A 25,141-nucleotide genomic window follows, 5' to 3' on the forward strand; every position below is an offset into this window, starting at 1 on the left:
AGTATATAAGACTGTTATAGCAGCCCAGAGAGCAACATTCATTCATAATGAAATAGGAATAAAAGGGAATTCCTACCTGACAAATGGCACCTACAGTAAAACTACAGGTTACACTATGCTTAATTCAATACTGTACTGGAGGTTCTATGCAGTGTAATCTGCCAGAAGAAATAAAAGGCAGCCAAACTGGAAACAAAACCGACTTTTTCAAGAGGACATGACTGTCAGCAATTCAAATAATCAACAAATAGTTACTAGAATAACAAATGAATTTAGCAATGTTGAAGGATGTAAAATTCAAAAAAAGAAAAAAACAAAAAAGATCCATATATAAACATCAGTTCTATGACCATGGGCATACTATGGCATCTAAAAACATCTGAGGTGTGGGCACTAGGCCACAGCAGCCATTCAGGGGAGAACCAACAGAAAAAGGAAGACCTTTCTCTCTGTCTCTCTCTCTTACTGTCCACTCTGTCAAAAAAATTAAAATTTAAAAAATAAAAATTAAAAAAAAAGAAAAGAAAACTTGAAACTGGTGATTCTTATTTCATAAAAATCTTTATGACAGCAAGCAGAAATCACAGATCTTTTGATATCATTCAGATATTCTGGTCAGAAAAGCAAAAAACAAATAACTTTTAAAACATATGTACCAAAAAAGACAGACTATTTCATTACATTTAATATTTCATCACCTGGTGTTCTACTTCTTGAAGTAAGGATTCCAACAGTTCTGTCTCTTGTGTTAAAGATGTCTTCTGACCTGTTTAAAAACAGAAAATCAACACTCATCTTCATTACTGGCTTAGGAATGAAATTAACTTCCACTGAACATATTATTTAAAAAAAAAAAACATTTATTTATTTGAAAGGCTGAGCTACAAAGAGGGAAAGGCAGAAGCATAACATATTCAATAACAAAACTTCCTCACTACAACTACCCTAAAATTTTTCTAGAGATTAAAGAGGTGAAATCTATTATTACAGCAGTTTTGAAAAGAAAGCTTCAGAATCAACACTAATTAGTTTCAGATAAAACCATCAAATTCATCTTAGAAATGTATAGCATACACTGTAAGTAAAACAATTACTTTTCTAGATCTTCACAATCTTTTTGAGGAAACAATAACATGCACTGCATTCAGACAGTTATTTTAAAATAATTTGTCCTCCAAATTTGGCTGTGGTTTAAAAGAGTAATGTAGTTACTAGATCAGATGTTTATTTTACATGTCAGCAAAATATCTTTAAACATACAAAAACTTAAAGAATGCCCAGAGAGGTAAACGGTCTCAAAAATCTGAAGACAGAAAGAGAAAAAGGAACTATCATTAAAGCGATTAATAACACAAAAAAGAAAGAAAGAAACTTCACACATTTTTTAAAATAAAAACATTAGGTATGCTTGCTAAATTTGATTATTTTTCTCCTAAATCACAAAGTCTAAAGAGCTATATATCACATGAAGTTAGCATAAGTTACATCAATTTGAAGGAGTACTTGATTAAAAAAAGACATATAATAGGTGTAACTTTTGTTTTTGAAACCAAAATCAGAAGCTCTTGATTCCAAAAAGTTACATGGGAGTTGAAATAAATAACCTGGGATTCGATATTATCAGAGGTAATTTCCACCATAATTGCATTCATAGTGCTGAGATAATCACACTATAAGCAACACTACCACCCCCTTTAAAAAAAAAAAAAAAAGATTTATTTATTTGAAAGGCAGAGTTCAGAGAGGCAGAGTGAGAAAGAGGTCTTCCATCTGCTGGTTCACTCCCCAAATGGCCAAAACAGCCATAGCTACACCAATTCGAAGCCAACAGCTTCTTCTGGGTCTCCTATGCCGGTGCAGAGGCCCAAGGACTTGGGCCATCTTCTGTTGCTTTCTAGGCCGTAACAGAGAGCCAGATCAGAAGCGGAGCAGCCTGGACATGAACCAGTACCCATATGGGATGCCAGCACTACAGGCAACCATTTCACCAGCTATGCCACAGCACCGGCCCCAACACTTCCACCCTTAATTTAACTTAAACATTAGTGGCAGAAATTGTGGTGTGGATAAAAGATGAATAAAGTTCCTCATAATACTAAGTAAGGTTATAATAAGACGTTTTGAGAAGTCTTAGCCCTGAAAGTATTCCATTTTAACACAAAAACCATCTTTGGGATGGGCATTTGGCACAGCAGTTAAGACACTGCTTGGGATGCTTGCATCCCCTATTAGGGTGCCTGGATTTGAGTCCCAGCTCTGCTTCCCATACCAGCTTCCTGCTAATCCACATGCTGGGAGGCAGCAAGTACTTGTGTCCCTGCAGCCCATGTGGGAGACATGGAATGAGTTGCAGGCTTTGGCTTGGCTTTCACAGGCATTAGGAGAGCAAAAAGGTAGATGGAAAAATGGAAGATATTTCAATCTTTGTATCTGTGTGTGTGTGTGTGTATATATATATATATATATATATCTGCCTTTCAAATAAAAAATACATATGCTTTGACTATAAATGAAACAGAAAAATTAAAAGCTATCTTTGTGGTATAGGCATTTAACACAGAAGTCTTTTTTTTTTTTTTTCCAATAGATTTGTTTTATTTATTGGGAAGGCTGAGCTAGGGAGTGAGCATGAAGAGCCAGCGCTGTGGCACAGCGGATAAAGCCACCGTCTTCAGTGACAGCATCCTATATGGGCACCAGTTCAAGACCCGGCTGCTCCACTTCCGATCTAGCTCTCTGCTAATGTGTCTGAAGAAGCAGTGGAAGACGGCCCAAATGCTTGGACCTCTGCACCCATGTGGGAGACCTGGAAGAAGCTCTTGGCTCCTGGCTTCGGATTAGTGCAGCTCCAGCCGTTACAGCCAACTGGGAAGTGAACCAGCAGATGGAAGATCTATCTCCTTCTCTCTAACTCTGCCATTCAAATAAGTAAATAAATCTTTAAAAAAATAAATAATTTAGATTTAATATGGACCTCCTAGAAACCAAAAATCAAGATTTTAAATCACTAAGAAAAAACTGAGTAGATCACCCTGAAATTTTCAAATGTTAGTTCTTCATCTTCAATGAAGATGCACTGAAAGAAATGGAACATTAGTAGTGGGAATTGATTAATTTTTTTAAGATTTATTTTATTTGAAAGTCAGAGTTACACTGAGAGAGAAGGAGAGGCAAAGAGAGAGACAGAGGTTTTCTATCTGCTGGTTCACTCACCAAGTGGCCACAACAGCCAGAGCTGTGCCGATCTGAAGCCAGGAGCCAGGAGCTTCTTCCCAGTCTCCCAAGCAGGTACAGGGGTCCAAGGACTTGGGCCATCTTCTACTGCTTTCCCAGGCCATAGCAGAGAGCTAGATCAGAAGTGGAGCACCCAGGACTCATACTGGTGCTCATATGGAACGCCAGTACTGCAGGCGGCGGCTTTACCTTCCACGCTACAGCGCTGGCCCCTCTGACTAGATTTGAAGGAGGTAGAAAACTGCTGCCTAACAACAAGGCTTAATGGTCATTAGGATCCCATCCAGGCTGGCGCCATGGCTCAATAGGCTAATCCTCCGCCTTACGGTGCCGGCACACTGGGTTCTAGTCCCGGTCGGGGTGCCGGATTCTGTCCCGGTTGCCCCTCTTCCAGGCCAGCTCTCTGCTATGGCCCGGGAAGGCAGTGGAGGATGGCCCAAGTGCTTGGGCCCTGCACCCGCATGGGAGACCAGGAGAAGCACCTGGCTCCTGCCTTCGGATCAGTGCGGTGCACCGGGCGCAGCGCGTGGGCCGCGGCGGCCATTGGAGGGTGAACCAACAGCAAAGGAAGACCTTTCTCTCTGTCTCTCTCTCTCTTTCACTGTCCACTATGCCTGTCAAAAAAATAAATAAATAAAAAATAAATAAACAAACAGGATCCCATCCAAATAGCCATGAAACTTTTCTATCCAACCATCTCTAAAGAAAAGTCATCTGTCCAGATTATAACACGTAGTTGCCTAAAATCTCAAGGTTCCTTTTGAGCCTGTAACAATTCATCAACCTTTGCTACTCAAAGATCAAACCCTAAGGAGGCTAGAAGTACCATGTACCCCAGAAGCATAAACACTCACCCATCAACGTAATAAGCTTATTCTTCAGCTGTGTATCTAACCGTGCAATCATCATCTCAACTGAATTCCTAATTTCCCGAACACGTTCATCTTTTGCATTTCTTACAGCTTCTACGTTTCTTTCCTAGAAGATAAAATAGGCAAAAAAATTTTGAATTTTAAAAAGCAGTAGCAAATAAACATTAATGTAACCTACTGTAATTATTCTCAAAATCAGCTAATTCCCTCCTTAGAAATCAAAAGTAAAAAATATCTTTAAATTATCGATATAGATTAGGTGCTTTAAAAATGTTGTGCATTGAAGTGAGTCAGTTAAGAAAGACCCTGTGACAGGCTGTGTTCTTACACTGACTGCATAGAAAGAGGAGGCAGAGTAGAGCTTCCCCACATACACCTCAGCTCAGGCCTCGTGCCTGGTCTGTATTGTGAATGGGGGGACATGGAGTTGAAAAAAAAAAAAAAGAAAAGAAAAAGAAAAAGAGAGAGACCTATATGGCCAGCACTGTGGCACAGAAGTTTAAGCCATAGCCTCTGATGCCAGCATTGCATTAGCTATATGTGAGCCCTGGCCACTCCACTTCTGATCCAGGTCCCTGCTAATGTGCCTGAGAAAGCAGCAGAGAATGGGCCAAGTACTTTAGCCCTTGTCACTCAAGTGGGAAACCAGATGAAGCTCCCAGCTCCTGGCTTCAGCCTGTCCCAGCACAAGCTATTGCAGCCATTTGAGGAGTGAACCAGCAGATGGCAAATCTCTGTCTCTAGCTCTCTAATTCTTCCAAATAAATTATAATGAAAAAGAAAAAAATAGATCCTAAAAAGTAAACAAGGCATAATCAATTATATGACATTTTTTAAAGAAATCAATAAAGATTCATAATTTCAAAAAAATGATTTAGGTAACATAGACTACACATACTCAAAGCCCCAAATACATTCCTGATAGGATACATTTCAAAACATAAAAGTAAAGCCAGTTCACATGCTGACAAAGCCATAAAAGAAATTAAATATTTTTAAAAATCTACTGGGAGCAAAATTGATACTTTGAGGTTTGGTTTTTGTTTACAGCCCTTGTGTCTACTGTTGAGGAACAGTGTTTTTATTATTATTATTATTATTTGTTGAATTATTTACTTAAAATATGTAATTATAAAAATTAAAATAAAAATACCAATGGAACAAGGGGGGAGAGTGGGAGTTTGGGCAGGAAGAAAGGTAGGGGTAGGCCGGCGCCACGGCTCAATAGGCTAATCCTCTGCCTGCGGCGCCAGCACACCGGGTTCTAGTCCCGGTCGGGGCGCCGATCCTGTCCCGGTTGCCCCTCTTCCAGGCCAGCTCTCTGCTGTGGCCAGGGAGTGCAGTGGAGGATGGCCCAAGTCCTTGGGCCCTGCACCCCATGGGAGACCAGGAGAAGCACCTGGCTCCTGCCTTTGAATCAGTGCGGTGCGCCAGCCGCAGCGCGCAGGCCACGGCAGCCATTGGAAGGTAAACCAACGGCAAAAAGGAAGACCTTTCTCTTTCTCTCTCTCACTGTCCACTCTGCCTGTCAAAAAAAAAAGAAAGGTAGGGGTAGGGTGCAAAGTATCACTATGCTCCTAAATCTGTAATATATGAACTACATGAAAATTGTTCATTTTATATAAAACATTTTATAAATTTACATTTCATAATAAAAACACTGTTAAAACACACACACATACACACACACACAAAAGAATCTATTGAGACTGGCACTGGGGCACAGTGGGTTGACCTGTCACCTGTAACACCACATGAAAGCAATGGTTTCTGTCCCAGCTGCTCTGCTTCTGCTTTAGCTCCCAGCAAAGGAACCTGGGAAAGCAGTAGATAATGGCCCAAGTACCTGGGCCTCTGACACCCCAGTGGGAGAAAAGGAAGGATCTCCTGGCTTCTGTTCTAAGTTAGAAACGGTCTACAAACTGGTTTATAACTGCCTTTTCTGGCAACTTTAGACAGAATATACTCCACAAGTATTTTTAGTACTTAATTATTTGAAACCACATTTTTCATAGATATAACATTGCAAATAATGAACAGTTTACCATAGCCATCTGAGTCATAAAAGTTCTGAACAGTACTGATAATTATTATGGTTTCAACTCTGTAGAGTTCTAATCAGCAAATCAGAAATAACTCATTCCTTGGTAGCAGAAACACTCTCAAAAGCTGGGGATCCAAAGAATGAATAATTTAATGACTCTATAAAAAGTCAATACTGGGGCTGGCGTTGTGACATAGTGGGTCAAGTCCCCGCCAGCAACACCAGCATCGCACATGGGTGCCAATTTGAGTCCTGGCTGCTCCATTTCCAATTTAGCTCCCTGCTAATGTGCCTAGGAAAGCAGAGGAGTATAGCCCAAATCCTTGGGCCTCTGCAGTCATGAGGGAGACCCAGAACAAGTTCCTGGCTCCTGGCTTCAGCCCTGTCCATTGTGGCCACTTAGGGAGTGAATCAGCGGGTAGAAGATCTGTCTCTCCCTCCCCCTGTAACTGCCTTTCAAATAAAATAAATCTTCAAAAAAAATTAACACTGACTCTGTTCAGAAGTCAATTATTGAATCTGTATCAAATGGATTTCATTAACTGATACTCTGGTTTCAGTTGTGCCCCTAAAGACTAAGACCTTGGATGCCAATAGCTTGGCTAGTCTGAAATTGATGAGATTGACTATGGATAGATCCTATCAAATATTCAAATCTTGACAAATTTGATTTTAACATCTAGTCAATTTGTATTTTAAAATGTTATATAGTACAAAAAGGATAATTATCTTGTAATACTAGTCTTACCACTTCTTGAACTAAGCTGATCAGTTCCATAAGACGTCGACGAAGTTTGGCAACCTCTTCATTCACTTTAGTGACGTGCTGTTCATAAATTTCTGCCAAAGGTTTAAAGGTATGCCCACCATGCTATTTAAATTAATAAGAGCAGTTTTAGAACATTCTCATTTCTTATTTGCATTTATATTGCTTTTAAACACTCTATAAACACTAATAGAATGATAAATATTTTCAAATGAATTTTATCTTGTTAGCTACCTTTGTTTTGTTAAAAATAGCCACTGTTTGCTTAAAATCTGTTGGCCCATGTAGGAACTCCTTTAAGCTTATAAAGGAAAATTTTAACTTACCTAGATATCTTGACTCATTAGGGAAAAAACCAAAATCCTCAAATCACAGCCCAAACCATTTGCCATCTTATTAACCATTCTTCCCCAGCAATGACCTTCTTCCATGTCCTCAAACTTCTTTCCAAAAGACTGTTGCAAAAGTTATTTACTTTTATTCAAAAATAATTATCCAGGGCCAGCACTGTGGCGCAACAGGTTAAGTCGCCACCTGCAGTGCCAGCATCCCATATGGGCGAAAGTTCAAATCCTGGCTGCCCCACTTGCAATCCAGTCCTCTGCTATGGCCTGTGAAAGCAGTACAAGATGGTCCAATTCTTCGGGCCCCTGCACCTGCACTGGAGACCTGGAATACCTTCCTGGCTCCTGGCTTCGGATCAGCACAGCTCCAGCCGTTGCAGCCAACTGGGGAGTGAAACAGCGAAAGGAAGACCTGTCTCTCTCTTCCTCTCCTTCTCTGTGTAACTCTTGACTTTCAAATAAATAAACAAATAATTTTTAAAAATAATAAAATAATAATTATCCTTCATATTCCTTCACCCATCTCGGCAGGTCTTAAGTCCTACTCATCCTTTGGAGCTTAACGCAGTCTTACAGGGTCAGCCTCTCAGGTCTCTTTATTTATTCCTAAAATTTACCATATCAGTTAAATGTACAATTGCCTGTTATCTGTCTTGCTTATCACCAAATCTTCAGTTGCTGGCACAATTTAAAAATTAGAAAGATATCTGGGTGGGAGGGAAGTTTTGGGAGGGGGAAGCCATTGTAACCCATAAGCTGTACTTTGGAAATTTATATTCATTAAATAAAAGTTTAATAATAAAAAAAAAAGAAAGATATCTGAGGAAAATTCCAGTTACATAATTAGCAACAGCAACAAATATACTTCTCATCCACAAAAAGTTACTGTAGAGAAATAAACCTTGCAAATCCAGTTGCATTCAGCTCAAAGAACAATTTCTGAATCTACGAACCTAAAGTCAATTTGCTATCCAATTTTGGTACTGTAATTTAAAACTCTGAAAGATTACATAAAGCTAATAAACTTTTATTACAAGAAACTTCTTATAACAGGTAAGTTCTTATTAGAATTGTCTTTTTTAGCCAAAGCACCCCATAGTAGTTCACAAAAGAAAAAAGAGATTTTTCCATGTTCTCTTATACAACGTGTCCAGGGGCCTGTGCTGTGGCATGGTGGGTAAAGTCACCACCTACAGTGCTGGCATCCCATATGGGCACTGGTTTGAGACCCAGCTGCTCCACTTCCAATCCAGATCTCTGCTATGGCCTGGGAAAGCAGAAGATGGCCCAACTGCATGGGCTCCTGTACCCACATGGGAGACCCGGAAGAACCTCCAGGCTCTTGGCTTCAGATCAGCCCAACTCCAGCCATTGCGACCACCTGGGGAGTGAACCATTGGATGGAAGACTTCTTTCTCTTTCTTTCTCTCTCTCTCTCTCTCTCTCTCTCCACCTTACAAATAAACAAATAAATCTTAAAAAAAAAAAAAAAAAAAAAAGTCCATTGTCTCTTACAAAACCCAATCTATTTAAGTATTAAACTGTAGGAACCTAATTTTTTCTAGTCAGTACATAAGTATTCAAATTAGAACAAAACGCTCTTTTAACCTAGCTCTACCTAACAAATTTGGCCTGCTGGCTTTCATGTAAAACATGGTGATTGATACCCAAACAATGGTTAGTCCTCATGGCTAACAAGCAATTCTAGATACCTACCTACTTTTGCTCTATCAAATATTCTCATTAACAATCTACTGAGTTTGAACCAACTGTAGTCAACATCATAGATGAATAATTCAGCTAAATATTAACACTAGAACACAATTATAAAATGAAATGCTGATTCTAGAAACCCTAACTTAAATGATTTAGACTTGATAAAGGCAGGCTTGCTAAAAATCTGTTTTGGGGGGCTGGCGTTGCAGCACAGCAGGTGAAGCTGCCACCTGTAGTGTCAGCATCCCACGTGGGTGCCGGCTCGAGGTCCAGCTGCTCCACTTCTGATCCAGCTCTCTGTTGTGGCCTGGGAAGGTGGTGGAAGATGGCCCAAGTCCTTGGGCCCCTGTACCCGTGTGGGAGACCTGGAAGAAGTTCCAGGCTTCAGATCGGCGCAGCTCTGGCTGTTCCGGCCATCTGGGGTGTCAACCAGCGGATGGAAGACCTCTATCTCTCTCACTCTCTGCCTCTCCTCTCTGTGTAACTTTTTTTTTTTTTTCTTTTTTTATTTGACAGGTAGAGCTATAGACAGTGAGAGAGAGACAGAGAGAAAGGTCTTCCTCCCGTTGGTTCACTCCCCAAATGGCCGCCACAGCTGGCACTGCACCGATCCAAAACCGGAGCCAGGTGCTTCCTCCTGGTCCCCCAAGCGGGTGCAGGGGCCAAAGCACTTGGGCCATCCTCCACTGCCCTCCAGGACCACAGCAGAGAGCTAGACTGGAAGAGGAGCAACCGGGACTAGAACCTAGCACCCATGTGGGATGCTGGCCCACAAGTGGAGGATTAACCAAGTCAGCCACGGTGCCGGCCCCTAACTATGACTTTCAAGTAAAATAAATAAATCTTTTAAAAAAAAATCTGTTTTGGAATTTAACTGAAGAAAATCAACTAAAAAAGTGAAAAAGAGTCTTTTTTAAAAATATAGATATTACACTCACATTGCTTCAGAAGTGTTTTAAGTTCTTGTTCTAGTTCGAAAAATCCCAAAACTAGAAATCAAGGCCGGTCTATCAGGTCAAATGATCTTTAACCAAATAAAAGACCTTGATCTTACAACAGGTTAAAATATCTAAATAAGGCTGGCACCGCGGCTCAATAGGCTAATCCTCCACCTCGCAGCGCCGGCACACCAGGTTCTAGTCCCGGTCGGGGCGCCGGATTCTGTCCCGGCTGCCCCTCTTCCAGGCCAGCTCTCTGCTATGGCCCGGAAATGCAGTGGAGGATGGCCCAAGTCCTTGGGCCCTGCACCCCATGGGAGACCAGGAGAAGCACCTGGCTCCTGGCTTCAGATCAGCGCAATGTGCCAGCCGCAGCACACCAGCCGTGGTGGCCATTGGAGGTTGAACCAATGGCAAAAAGGAAGACCTTTCTCTCTGTCTCTCTCTCTCACTGTCCACTCTGCCTGTCAAAAAAAAAAAAAAAAAAATTAAAAAAAAAAATCTAAATAAAAGGTTTATATCCTATGTCAAACATCTCCACCAAAGAGGTTCTTTTGGACTAAGAGAAGATATAATAGCTTGAGTAAGGTCTCTTTAGAGCAGACACATTTTTATTATCATGCTAAAAAAAAGTAAATTGATACTATTTTCTACCTAAATCTAACATGATTTAAATCCTTCTAACTAATGTACTAACTAAAAAGAATATACTGAATTTGTTCCACTCACCATTCCTCCCCAAAGTGCACACTGATGGCAGATACACTTCTTACAAGTCCAGCAAAATACGCTAAGTTTCTCATGGTGATTTTCACACCTATACATTATGAAAAGAAAGTAGTTATAAATTAATAAAAATTAAAACAATTACCTCAACAAATTCCTAAAGCCGGACAGTTAATTTTACATGTCTAGAAAACATAAAAGGTATTCCATGGCTTCCATTAATTAATCTAAAGAATTACACATGGACAAAACTTTGTGAAGTATTAATTTTAATTAATCCAGACCTTATAAACCATACAAAATCCAGATTCATTTGTAACTAACATACAAATGCTAATATAGCACAATTTCCTAGCGTCACTACAGATGATAAATTCTGTAACATTAATGAAGTGCTTAATTATCTGACTGATTACATGTCGATACCTACCAAGCATGTGTGCATGCACCAATGCCTTTACTGCTGTAGGCAATGAAAACAATAACCAGGACACATGATGAACTGCACAACAAAATACTGAATGCTCATGAGAAGTGAGCAACTCAATCTTAAATTTTCTCTTGAACTAGGTATTATATGCAAAACAATGAAGTTGAACTCAGTCTGAATTCAAGGGCCCTTTCCCCACCTAAAAAATATTCCCATGTGGAGGCCTGACTGAACAATGTGACGCTTTTTGGAAATGAGGCCTTTAAGGAAGATCAAGCAGGTCACAGGGTTGGGACTTAAATCCAACATAAGTGTCCTTAAAATACATCAAGACTACAGATGCCCACAGTAAAGGCCATGTGAAGACAGAGCAAGAAGGCAGCCATCTAAGAGGGAAAGAGGTATCACCAGAAACCAACCCTACCAGCACCTTAATCTTAGACTCACAACCTTTAGAACTGTGAGAAAAAAATTTTCTATTATTTAAACCACCTGTCAGTGATGTTGTTATGGCATCCCTAGCAGACTAATACAGACCCTTGCTTTATATTTTATTTTTTAAAATGAATTCAAATTAGATCAAAGACATAAATGTAAAATCAAGAACGATAAAACTCTTAGAGGAAAACACTGGGTGGGGCCGGTGCTATGGCGCAGTGGGTTAACGCCCTGGCATGAGGCGCTGGCATCCCATGTGGGCACTGGTTCTAGCCATGGCTGCTCCACTTCTCATCCAGCTCTCTGCTATGGCCTGGGATTGCGGTGGAGGGTGGCCCAAGTCCTTGGGCCCCTGCGCCCGCGTGGGAGGCCCAGAGGAGGCTCCTGGTTCCAGATCGGCACAGCTCCAGCCGTTGCGGCCAGTTGGGGAGTGAACCATCGGATGGAAGACCTCTCTCTCTCTGCCTGCCTCTCCTCTCTGTGTGGCTCTTTCAAATGAATAAACAAATCTTTTTTTTTTTTTTTTAGATTTATTTTTATTTTTTACTTGAGAGTCAGAGTTACACAGAGAGAGGAGAGGCAGAGAGAGAGAGAGAGGTCTTCCATCCGCTGTTCACTCCCCAGTTGGCTGCACTGGCCAGAACTGCGCCAATCCAAAGCCAGGAGCCAGGAGCCTCCTCCAGGTCTCCCATGCGGGTGCAGGGGCCAAGGGTTTGGGCCATCCTCCATTGCCCTCCCAGGCCACGGCAGAGAGCTGGATCGGAAGTGGAGCAGCCAGGACTAGAACCAGTGCCCGCATGGGATGCCGGCGCTTCAGGCCAGGGCATTAACTAGCTGTGCCACAGTGCTGGCCCCTGAATAAATAAATCTTTAAAAAAAAAAAAAGGAAAGCACCAGGTTAAAGCTTCATGACACTGAAGTTAACAGTGATTTCTTGGATATAGTAGCAAAAACTCTGGCAATAAAAAGTAAAAATAGACAAATTGAACTGCATCAAAATTAAAAACTTCCACATATTGAGTCACAATAAATAGGGTGAAAAAGGTAACCTATGGGAAGGAAAAAAAATTGCAAATCATGCATCTGTTAAGGGGTTAACATCCAGAATATATAAAGGATTGCCATAGCTCAAATAAAAAAACATTTTAGGGGCCAGAGCTGTGGCACAGGTTAAGCTGCTGCCTGCAGCGTCACCAACCCACAAGGGTGCTGGTCACAGCTGCTCTACTTCCCATCCAGCTCCTGGTGAATGCACCTGGGAAAGCAGAGGAAGATGACACAAGTGCTTGGGCCCCTCCCACCCACATGGTAGATGCGAAAGAAGCTCTTGGCTTCAGCTTGGCCTAGCTCTGGCCAATGTAGCCATTTGGGGAGTAAATCAGCAGATGGAAGATCTCTCTCTCTCACTTTTCCCCTCTCTGTAATTCTACCTTTCAAATAAATAAATCCTTAAAAAAAATTTTTTTAAATCCCAATTTAAAACTGGGCAAAGGACTTGAATACAAATTTCTCTAAAAGATATACAAGTAGCAAACAAACATAAAAAAGATATTTGTCATCAATAAGCATTAGGGAAAATCTAAGTCAAAACTTCATACCCATTAAGACAGCTGTTACCAAAAGATAAAAAACATGGGGCCGGCACTGTGGCATAGAGGGTAAAGCCGCAGCCTGCAGTGCTGGCATCTCATATGGGCACCAGTTTGAGTCCCAGCTGCTCCACCCTCATGGGAGACCCGGAAGAGGCTCTTGACTCCTGGCTTTGGATCAGCCCAGCTCTGGCCATCTAGAAAGTGAATCAGCGATGGAAGATCTATCTCTCTCTCTGCCTCCTGCCTCTGCCTCTGCAACTCTTTCAAATAAATTAATTAATTAATTCTTAAAACAAACAAACAGACAAAAAAATACTGGCCAGGATGAGAACATGGAACCCTTGTGAACTAAGGATGGAATGACAACATTATATAGACACTGTGAATAATACAGATTCAAAAAAACAAAAAATATGATCCTGTGATCTTTTTTGTTAAACATTTATTTATTTTACTTGAAAGTCACAGTTACACAGAGAAAGAAGGAGAGGCAGGGAGAGAGAAAGAGAGGGGGGAGGGGGGAGGGAAGAGGGAGAGAGGGAGAGAGGGAGGGAGAGAAAGAGAGGTCTTCTAGCCGCTGGTCCACTCCCCAGACGGCTGCAACGATTGGAGCTGAGCAGATCCAAAGCCAGCAGTCAGAAGCTTCTTCCGGGTCCCCCATGGGGGTGCAGGGGCCAAAGGACTTAGGCCATCCTCTACTGCTTTCCCAGGCCACAGAAGAGAGCTGGATAGGAAGTGGAGCAGCTGGGTCTAGAACTGGCACCTACTTGGGATGCCGGTACTGAAGGTGGTGGCCTGACCCACTTTGCCACAGCGCTGGCCCCTATCCTATGATCTTGTAATTCTACTTCTGGATATACATCTAAAAGAACTCAAAGTATAGTCTCAAAGACATAAATACTCATGTTCATAACAGCATTATTCACAACAGAATTCAAATGTTCATTGACAGATGAATGGAAAAAAATGTGGCATACACATACAATGGAATATTATTCAGCATTAAAAAGGAAGAAAATTCTGACACGCACCATTAGAGCATTATGCTAAGTGTATGATTCTACTTAAATAAAGTATCTAGTGCAAACTCACAGAAAAAGAAATTACAGTGGTTAAAGTGAAGGGCTGGTGGGACAAGAAACCGTGCACTTGTTTAATGGGTATAGTTTCAGATCTCCCAACTGAAAAAGTTCTGGGGACATATTTAACACTATAGAACTGTACTTAAAAATGGCTGGGGCTGGTGCTGTGGCATCGCAGGTAAAAGCTGCCGCCTGCAGTGCCAGCATCCCATGTGGGTGCCAGTTCAAGTCCTGATTGCTCCACTTCTGATCCAGCTCTCGGCTATGGCCTGGGAAGGCAGTGGAAGAAGGCCCAAGTCCTTGGGCCCTTGCTCCCACGTCAGAGACCCAGAAGAAGCTCCTGGCTCCGGATCAGCCAGCTCCGGCCATTACAGCTATCTGGGCAGTGGGCCAATAGATGGAAGACCTCTCTCTCTCTTCCTCTGTAACTCCGCCTTTCAGATAAATAAATAAATCTTTTTAAAAATGGTTAAGGTAAATTTTATATTATGGTTTTAAAAATTTTTTTAAATTAAGTTTTGTCTTGCCTACAAAGCAGACACTCTTGCATCTTTCAAAAAGCATTTGAGGGGCAGGTGTTTGGAGCAGTGGTTGTCACTTAGGACACCCGCATCCCATATCAGAGTGCCTGATTTTAGTCGTGGCTCCTCCCCTTCCAATCCAGCTTCCTGCTAATGTGCACCTTGGCCCAAGTACTTGAGTTCTTGCACCCATATGGGAGACTCAGATTGCAGTCCAGGCTCCTGGCTGTTATAGGCATTTGGAGAGCGAACTAGCAGAATGAAGCTTTATCTGTATCTTTCCCTTTCAAATAAAAAGAAAATATTTTTAAAAAAGCACTTCACTTTTGAAGGGCTTGCACTAGACTCAGACAAAATAGGTAAATAGGTCTATACTGTATATTTCTGATTCATAAATAATCTTAATTTCAAATAGGAAATTAATAAAAGTTATAACAGGATATTAGATGTCTGAAAGCTCATTTAGCAAGATTTCCAAACCACCAAGTTTATAATATGGCTTTTACAATGTAGAAATTCACTAGAAAAATTCTTAAAATCTGTGGCCTCTAGGTATTTTCAGCAGATTAGCAAACTGTAGCAGTTTCATTCCTTTCAAGACAGAATCTAATAAAAGCCCAACAAGAGGTAAAGGGCTTTTCCAAACAGGTAATGTTTCTCTACATGGCAGTGTTCATCTATCAAACGTGTTACTCTAAGGACCAGGGTTGTGGCATAGTAGGCAAAGCTGTTGCCTGTAACAGTGGCATCCCATAAGGCTGCTAGTTCAAGTCCTGGCTGCTCCTCTTCCAGACCAGCTCTCAGTTAATACACCTGGGACACCAAAGAAAGACAGAGCAAGTGCTTGGGCTCCAGCACCCACATGGGAGACCTAGATGAGGTTCAAAACTCCTAGCTCCTGGCTTCAGTCTGGCTCAACCTTATAGGGAGTGAACCAATGCGATGGAAGATCTGTGTCTCCGTCTCCCCAGAATTCTGCCTTTCAAATAAATAAAATAAATCTTTAAGAAGTTCCATTTAAAAAAAAAAAAAAAAAAAAGGACTGAATGGTGATTTAATCATCATTTGGGTTGAGACCCCAGAAGTAACAGAAAATCTTAAGAGCCCTGTTTAACTAGTATAGTTGTGGAAATAACAGAGTCTTATTTCTGATTATGTATTAGTGTGTTAAGTCTCTTTCATTCTTAGAGTTCTATTTCTTCAATACAATGATGAATATATAGATTGTTTTCTAGTAACCCCTAAAGTCCTAACCTCTTGTTTTAGCATGTTGTAAATAGACAGAAACAGATATGACTTTATTTCTAAACACTCAAGAGTACTGGAACCTCCTCTAATTCAATTGTTATATTATTGCCAGACAGTGAAGCCCTGCAAATCACCATGCTGTAGCTTCTTTGCCTGTAAAATTACTACCACTTCACTAAGTCTTCCTTTATCTGCTCCCCATAACCACCCTTATTACATGGTAAGTCTTCAATCACTGTCCCCTAAAGATTTTGCTTCCCTTGGATGTTCCCCAAAATGACTGAACATTGTATTATCAGTCTGTCCACCATTAAACAGTGAAGCAGAAATCATTATCTCATTTTCCTTAGAATCATCATAAATTACCACAGTACTCTGTGTACATTTGTGTACACAGAAAATAAACATTGTTTAAAAATTAAAAACTATGGAGACTGGTGCTGTAGCACAGTGGGCTAAGCCTCCGCCTATGGCACCAGCATTCCATATAGGTGACGGTTCGTATCCCAGCTGCTCCTCTTCCTATCCAGCTCTCTGCTATGGCCTGGGGATAATAGTAAAAAATGGCCTAAGTGCATAGGGCCCTGCACCCACGTGTGGACCCAGGAGAAGCATCTGGCTCCTGGCTTTGGGTCAGCCCAGCTCTGGCCATTGCAGCCATTTGAGGAATGAATCAGTGATGGAAGACCTTTTTATCTCCGTTTCCTTCAAACTATAACTCTACCTCCCAAATAAATTAATCTTTTTTTTTTTTTTTTTTGACAGGCAGAGTGGATAGTAAGAGAGAGAGACAGAGTGAAAGGTCTTCCTTTTTGCCGCTGGTTCGCCCTCCAATGGCCGCTGCGGCCGGCACATCTCACTGATCCGAAGCCAGGAGCCAGGCGCTTCTCCTGGTCTCCCATGGGGTGCAGGGCCCAAGGACTTGGGCCATCCTCCACTGCCTTCCCGGGCCATAGCAGAGAGCTGGCCTGGAAGAGGGGCAACCGGGATAGAATCCGGCGCCCCAACTGGGACTAGAACCCGGTGTGCTGGCGCCGCAAGGTGGAGGATTAGCCTGTTAAGCCACGGCGCCGGCCTAATTAATCTTTAATAAACAAAAACTATGTTAGTAATATATTACTAACTTACAAATAAAAGGGAAATGCCATTATAGTGCCATTAAAATAATGTATGGTAAAATCCATTAAATACTGATCAAAAAAACTGAGGACATACTTGTCCTTTTCGTTTTCTTCATGTTTGGTGAGACTGCAAAGTTGAAGAGTATCAAGCTGTTGTGTGACTTCTTCAGCCCAACGACAGTTTACCAGTTCTCGCAGCTGGAGTGGAGCACTGAGGAGAAAATCCATGTATACATTTTAACTTGAGATTATTCTTTAAAATAAACACACTCCTCAAAATATAGCTCATAATCAGACTCATACAACATTGTTAAGATAACAAAGTTATAATGAAAAGAATAATTTACAACTTATTTTTACATTACTAACTCAAAAAAAGTGAACAAAATAATTACTGACAATGTGGATTACAGATTGAATCCTCAACTCCTTTGGTCTAAAGCTGTACTGTTCAAAATGACAGTCACTAGCTATATCAGACTATTCAACTTTTGTTTTTTTTTTTAAATATTAGTCATGTCCTGTCATTTTTTATACACTTGGGGTTTTTTTTAAAGATGTATTTATTTACTTGAAAGTTAGGGTTACACAGAGAGAGAATGAGAGGCAGAGAGAGAGAGGTCTTCCATCTGTTGGTTCAATCCCTAATTGGCCACAATGGTTAGAGCTGCACCAATCCGAAGCCAGGAGCTTGTTCCGGGTCTCTAATGCAGCTACAGGGGCTCAAGGACTTGGGCCATCTTCTACTGCTTTCCCAGGCCATAGCAGAGAGCTGGATCAGAAGTGGAGAAGCCAGGACTCGAACCAAAACCCATATGGGATGCCAGCATTGAAGGTGGCAGCTTTACCCATTACACCACGGCGCAGGACCCGGACTATTCAAATTAAGATGAAAATTAAGGGCCAGTGTTGTGGCACAGCAGGTTAAGCTGCCATGTGACAACAGAACCCCATATCCGAGTGCCAATTCGAGTCCTGGCTACACTGCTTTCTATCCAGCTACCTGCTAATGTGCGTGGGAAGGCAGCCGAGGATGTCCCAAAAACGTGGGCTCCTGTCACCCATGTAGGAGACCAGAATGAAGCTTTCTGTTCCTGGCATCAGCCTGGCCCAGAATGGGCTGTTGTGGCCATTTGAGAAGTGAACTACCATTTGGATTATCTCTCCCTCCCTGTCACTCATTTTGAATAAATAAAAATAAATCTTTTTAAAAATGTTTTTAAAAATTAAAATTAAATAAAATGGGCTGGCGATATGGCATAGTAGGCTAAGCCTCCACCTGCAGTGCCAGCATCCCATGTGTACTCCAGTTCATGACCTGGCTGCTACAGTTCTGATCCAGCTCTCTGCTGATAGACTAGGAAAACAGTGGAAGAAGGCCCAAGTGCTTGGCACCTGCAGCCACATGGGAGATCTGTAAGAAACACTGGCTTCTGGCTTCAGATCAACCCAGTTCCAGCCATTGTGGCCATCTGAAGAGTGAACCAGCAGATGGAAGACCTTTTTCTCTATCTTCACCTCTCCCTGTAATTCCACCTCACGAATAAATAAATAAAATCCTTAAAACAAAATAAATAAAAATTAAATTTCATCACAGTTATACTGGACCACATTCCAGATGCTCAACAGCCACAAATATAGCTAGTGGCTACCGTATTAGTGCAGGAATAGAAAATTTCAATCATTACAGCAAGTTCCATTTGATAGTGCTGGCTAGAATATAAGCTAATGTGACCACAATAAACAATACCAGAAAAATGGGTAAGGACTGGCGCTGTGGCATAGTGTGTAAAGCACCATCTGTAGTGCCAGCATATGGGCACTGGTTCAAGTCCCAGCTGCACCACTTCCAATTCAGCTCACTGCTGTGCCCTGGGAAAGCAGTAGAAGATGGCCCAAGTCCTTGGGCCCCTGCACCCACATGAGAGACCTGGAAGAAGCTCCTGGTTCTTGTCTCCAGATCGGCACAGCTCCAGCCATTGCAGCCAGGTGGGTAGTGAACCAGCAGATGGAAGACTTCTCTTTCTCTCTGCCTCTCCTTCTCTCTATATATAACTTTGACTTTCAAATAAATAAATAAATCTTGAAAAAAAAAAGGGGGGGGGGGGGGACTGGCACTGTGGTATAGTGAGTAAAGCTATCGTGCAGTGCCAGCATCCCATACGGGTGCCAGTTCGAGTCCCAGCTGCTCCACTTCCAATCCAGCTCTCTGCTGTGGCTTGGGAAAGCAGTAGAAGATGGCCCAAGTCCTTGGGCCACAGCATCCACTTGGGAGACCCAGAAGAAACTCCTGGCTCCTGGTTTCGGATTGGCGCAGCTCCGACCTTTGCAGCCAATTGGGCAGTGAACCAGCGGATACAAGATCTCCCTCTCTCTCTACCTTTCCTCTCTCTGTGCAACTCTTAATTTTGAATAAATAAATCTTTAAAAAAATAAAAATTAAAAAGAAAAAGAAAAATGGGTGTAAAGGAGCACTCTGGCATCATTATTTGAAATAATCAAAAGTGGAGGCAATCTAAATGTCTCTCAATATGGACATAAATAAGTCAAGGCATACTCATACATTCAAACATTCTCAAAATGACTCCATGTATACACAACATCAAGGAAAGATATCTACCATACTTTACATTTTAAAAGTAAATTACAAGCCAGCGTCACGGCTTAATAGGCTAATGTTCCGCCTGCGGCGCCGGCACACCAGGTTCTAGTCCCGGTCGGGGCGCCAGATTCTGTCCCGGTTGCCCCTCTTCCAGGCCAGCTCTCTTCTGTGGCCTGGGAGTGCAGTGGAGGATGGCCCAAGTGCTTGGGCCCTGCCCCCCATGGGAGACCAGGAGAAGCACCTGGCTCCTGCCTTCGGATAGGCGCGGTGCACCGGCTGCGGCAGCCATTGGAGGGTGAACCAATGACAAAGGAAGACCTTTCTCTCTCTCTCTCTCTCACTGTCCACTCTGCCTGTCAAAAATAAAAAAAAATAAAAAAAATAAAAAAAGTGGTTTACTAAAAGTAAATTACAAAACAGTATTACATCATTTGTGTTTTATTTATTTATTTATTTTTTGGACAGGCAGAGTGGACAGAGAGAGAGAAAGGTCTTCCTTTGCCGTTGGTTCACCCTCCAATGGCTGCCGCAGCCGGCGCACCACGCTGGATCCAAAGGCAGGAGCCAGGTGCTTCTCCTGGTCTCCCATGCGGATGCAGGGCCCAAGCACTTGGGCCATCCTCCACTGCACTCCCAGGCCACAGCAGAGAGCTGGCCTGGAAGAGGGGCAACCGGGATAGAATCCGGCGCCCTGGCCGGGACTAGAACCCGGGGTGCCAGCGCTGCAAGGCGGAGGATTAGTCTATTGAGCCACGGTGCCGGCCCATTTGTGTGTGTTAAGAAAAACCATACATGGGGCCAACGCTGTAGCACAGTAGGAAAAGCTGCTGCCTACAGTGCCGGCATGCCATAAGGGTGCCAGTTCAAGTCCTGGCTGCTCCACTTGTGATCCAGCTCTCTGCTGTGGTGTAGGAGAGAGGTACAGGATGGCCCAAGTCCTTGGGTCCCTGCACTCACGTGGGAGACCTGGAGGAGGCTCCTGGCTCCTGGCTTCAGATTGGCACAGCTCCAGCCATTGCGGCCAACTGGGGAGTGAATCAGCAGATGGAAGACCTCTCTCTCTTTCTCTGCCTCTCCTTTTTTCTGTATAACTCTTTCAAATAAATAAATATTTGAAAAAAAAAGCATACATGCATAGACATCAGTATATGTATAGGAATATGTGAACAGATATAAACCTAAATATTTTTTCAGAAAAATTTATTTTATGAAAAGAGTATCAGAAGACTATTTATTTAGCCTTCTTAACTGGTCTTTTTAACCACAAACACTTAAAAACAATTTTTTAAATTATAAAACCAATGTTAAGTTATATAATGATTTTCCAAAACAGGCATCCGTATAACCAAATCAATGTAATCCATTCTACAATATTCTAAGTCAGTTAAGTTACTCTCTGCATTTCTTTTACTAAACAGGATGCTTTTATTTTCGATTCAACTACAGTCACAAATAAGAGAAATGTGGTACTGCAGAATCAACTTGTCTTTATGAATCTAGGGCACACTCTGACCCCACTGCCCTACTATGTTCTAAATTCACAAACAATTGTAGAAAACGACTTACCGGCAATGAGGACACTGAGCTCTCTGCTCTGTCAGCCAGCGCTAAGGAGGCAAAAGAATCAGATTTTAATTGTAAACATACAAGTACTTGAATCTGTATATATTGGATACTTGTAAATTAGATTTAATGAGTTTAATTCTCTAGTGCCTAAATTTTTTTGTTTTTTAAAGACTTATCTGTTTGAAAGACAGAGTCATAGAGAGTGGTAGAGACAGAGAGAGGTCTTCCATCCGCTGGTTCTCTCCCCAGATGGCCACAACAGCTGGAGCTGAGCTGATCCAAAGCCAAGAGCCAAGAGCTTCTTTCGGGTCTCCCACATGGGTGCAGGGGCCCAAGGACGTGGGCCATCTTCTACTGCTTTCGCAGGCAGAGAGCTGGATCGGAAGAGCAGCAGCCAGGACTCGAACTGGCATGCATATGGGATGCTGGCGCTTCAGACCAGGGCTTTAACCTACTGCACCACAGCGCCGGCCCCTCTAGTGCCTAAATTAATTTTAGGGACACCTGAAGAAATCATAGGCCAGCCACTGACTCTCTCGTGATAATCATAATGAGGATAAACTTCAAAAGGACAGAATTCATCCCAAAAATAGTTAAGAAGTTCCCAATAGGAAAGGAAGTGATTCTATTAGGACTATTTGGTTCTCATCAGGAAGATTTAATCTTCACAAAACAGTAATGACATGTCCACTCTGCCCTCAAAAATGAATCATAATGATTTACTTTTTACCAATTCACCATAAAATCCCTGAGAAAGTATAAGATACAACTAAATGTGTTTATTTACTTATGTATTTTGAGCGGCAAAGAGAAAGTAAGTAATCTCCCACACACTGGTTCACCTCAACACCAACAGCCGAAGCCAACCACGGGTAGCAGGGACTCAATTACTTGAGTTATCATCTGTTCCCTCCTAGGATATTAGCAGGAAGCTGAAATTGGAAGTGGAACTAGGACTCAAACACAGGTACTCCAATGTAGGATGCCAATATCCCACAAAGCATCTTAACGCCAGCCCCATAAATTTCATTTTTAAAAAGCAAACTAGGGGCCGGCACTGTGGCGTAGTGAGTAAAGCCGCCGCCTGTAGTGCTGGCATGCCATATGGGTGCCACTTAAGTCCCGGTTGCTCCACTTCCCATCCAACTTTCTGCTATGGCCTAGGAAAGCAGTAGAAGATGGCCCAGGTCCTTGGGCTCCTGCACCCGTGTGGGAAGACCTGAAAGAAGCTTCTGGTTCCTGGCTTTGGATCAGCACAGCTCTGGTAGTTGCGGCCAACTGGGCAGTGAACTAGTGGATGGAAGACCTCTCTCTCTCTTCCTCTCCTCTCTCAGTGTAACTCTGAATTTCAAATAAACAAATAAATCTTAAAAAAATTTAAAAAGCAAACTAGTTCTGAGGCATATGCATTATGCACATATAATAAATTAAACCTAAAATATGAAGAAACAATACAACAAAACTTTTAGCCTTGAAAGAGTTTCATAATTCATTAATTTATATATCTGGATACTGGCACCAGTGTTTTTTGGCATAGTGGGTAAAGATGCTACATGCAACACCAGCCTCACAAATGGGTGCCAGTTCAAGTCCCGGCTGCTCCACTTCCAATCCAGTTACCTGCTAATGGCCTGGAAAAAACAGTCTAAGATGGCCTAAGTGCTTGGAACCTGCACCCATGTAGCAGACCCAGAAACTCCTGGCTTTGGACCAACCCAGCTCCAGCCACTGCAGCCATTTGGGAAGTGAACCAGAGGATGGAAAACCTCTGTGTATCTCTCCCTCTTTCTGTAACTCTGCCTCTCAAAAAAATAATCTTTAATATATATATACATATATATATCCATTAAATTCCTTCAATTTGTTCAGGAAGATTGTCAAAGAGATATCACAATTAAAAGACAGGTATTGTGCAACCTCATTCACAAGGCTATATGAAAAATATTAAAAAAAATTGTTGAACAAAGAGACAGAGAATGCCCATCTGCTACTTCATTCCTCAAATGCCTGTACCAGCTGAGGCCAGGTCATGACTGGAGCCAAGAGCTGGGAACCTCTTTGAGAACTCCCACATGAGTACCAAGAACCCAATTAGTTGAGCTACCTAACTGCTGCCTCCCAGGGTTTGCACTAGCAGGGAGCTAGCTAGAGTCAGGAGTTAGAAGCAGGAATTTGAACTCAGGCATTCCAGTGTGGGACGTTAGCATCTTACCCACTATGGTAAATGCCCACTCCCAATGAAAAATTAGACAACAGATTTATTGCGACCAAAATTTGGTGCAGTTAAGATGCCACTTGAGACACATACAGACCATATCAGAGTACCTGGGTTCAAGACCAGATCCACAACAAATTTCAGCTGCCTGCTAACACACACTCCAGGAGGCAACAAGCAACAGTTCAAGTTGTTAGGTCCTTCCACCCACATGGAAGAAATGGACTGAGTGCCTATCTCCATGCTCTGGCTATTGTGGACATTTGAAGAGTAAACCACAGACAGGAGCTCTGTATGTGAGTTTATTCCTCAAATTATTTTTTAGAATAGTTTTTAAAATATACTTACTAAAGAAATTATGTTATTGAAATTCTCAAAAAAACCAGCAAAATAATTCAGAGGCATTTTAAAATGATTAGAAACCATGACCACGTGGAATTTATTCCTGGAATACAAAGATGACTCAACATACAAAATTAAGTGTAACACACCAAATTAACAGAATAAAAAGAAGGAAAAGGGATGGGTGCTGTGGCTCAGCGGGTTAACACCCTGGCCTGAAGTGCTGGCATCCCATATGGGCACTGCTTCTAGTCCCGGCTGCTCCTCTTCTGATCCAGCTCTCTGCTATGGCCTGGGATAGCAGTAGAAGACTGCCCAAGTCCTTGTGCCCCTGCACCCACGTGGGTGACCCGGAAGAAGCTCCTGACTCCTGGCTTTGGATCGGTGTAGTTCTGGCCATTGCGGCCAACTGTGGAGTGAACCATTGGATGGAAGACCTCTCTCTCTCTGCCTCTCCTCTTTCTGTGTAACTCTGACTTTCAAATAAATAAATCTTAAAAAAAAAAAAAAAAAAGAAGAAGAAGAAGAAGAAAAATACCACGATCATCTTCACTGATGCAGAAAACACATCTAACAAATTCAATATCCTGGGGGCAGGCACTGTGGCGCACTAGGTTAATCCTCCACCTGCGGCGCCGGGTTCTAGTCCTGGTTGCTCCTCTTCTAGTCCAGCTCTCTGCTGTGGCCCTGAAGGGCAGCGGAGGATAGCCTGTGTGCTTGGGCCCCTGCAACCGCATGGGAGACCAGGAGGAGGCACCTGGCTCCTGGCTTCGGATCGGCGCAGCGCTGGCCCTAGCAGTCATTTGGAGGATGAACCAACGGAAGGAAGACCTTTCTCTCTGTCTCTCTCTCTCACTGTCTATAACTCTACCTGTCAAATAAATTAAAAAAAAAAATTTCAATATCCTTTCTTGATAAAAATAATCAGTAAACTAGAAGGCAATTTCCTAAACCTGATAAAGCTACATATAAAAATTCACAAACATCATACTCAATAGTCAAAGATGAAAAGCTTTTCCCTTAAAATTAAAAAAATGATAAGAATGTCAATTTTCACCACATTTACTCAACATAAGACTGAAGATTCCAGCCATAGTAATCAAAGAAAAAGAAATAAAAGGCACCCCCAACTTAAAAAGAAGTAAAAAATCTGTTTGCAAGTGACATGATTTTACAAAACACTGCTAAAGCTAATAAATTCAGCAGCTCAAGATACAAAAATACATAAAGTTTTATTTCTATATATTAGCAATGGACAACCCAAGAAAAGAAATTACAAATACATTTACAATAGCATCAAAAAGAAAAAAAATAAAGTTCAGGAATTGGAAGACACACTGGAAA

General features: G+C 42.0%; 1 protein-coding gene and 1 pseudogene across 2 annotated transcripts in view; one reads left to right on the plus strand and one right to left on the minus strand.

Annotated features, from left to right (window-relative positions):
* TRIM37 (tripartite motif containing 37) overlaps window positions 1-25,141 on the minus strand; it is a 177,555-nt gene that overhangs the window by 140,509 nt on the left and 11,905 nt on the right. For both annotated transcript variants that reach the window (XM_062216752.1, XM_062216753.1), the window contains exons 3-8: window positions 21,241-21,281; window positions 17,167-17,283; window positions 10,644-10,731; window positions 6,899-7,021; window positions 4,089-4,212; window positions 699-766 (exon numbers count right to left, since the gene is read on the minus strand). In XM_062216752.1, the coding sequence (XP_062072736.1) occupies window positions 699-766; window positions 4,089-4,212; window positions 6,899-7,021; window positions 10,644-10,731; window positions 17,167-17,283; window positions 21,241-21,281 (561 nt within the window). The remainder of the gene's footprint in view (window positions 1-698; window positions 767-4,088; window positions 4,213-6,898; window positions 7,022-10,643; window positions 10,732-17,166; window positions 17,284-21,240; window positions 21,282-25,141) is intronic.
* On the plus strand, window positions 4,408-4,531 carry LOC133747400 (small nucleolar RNA SNORA51; annotated as a pseudogene).

The sequence above is a fragment of the Lepus europaeus genome, chromosome 18 (assembly GCF_033115175.1).
Source record: "Lepus europaeus isolate LE1 chromosome 18, mLepTim1.pri, whole genome shotgun sequence".
In the NCBI taxonomy this organism is placed as follows: Eukaryota; Metazoa; Chordata; class Mammalia; order Lagomorpha; family Leporidae; genus Lepus; species Lepus europaeus.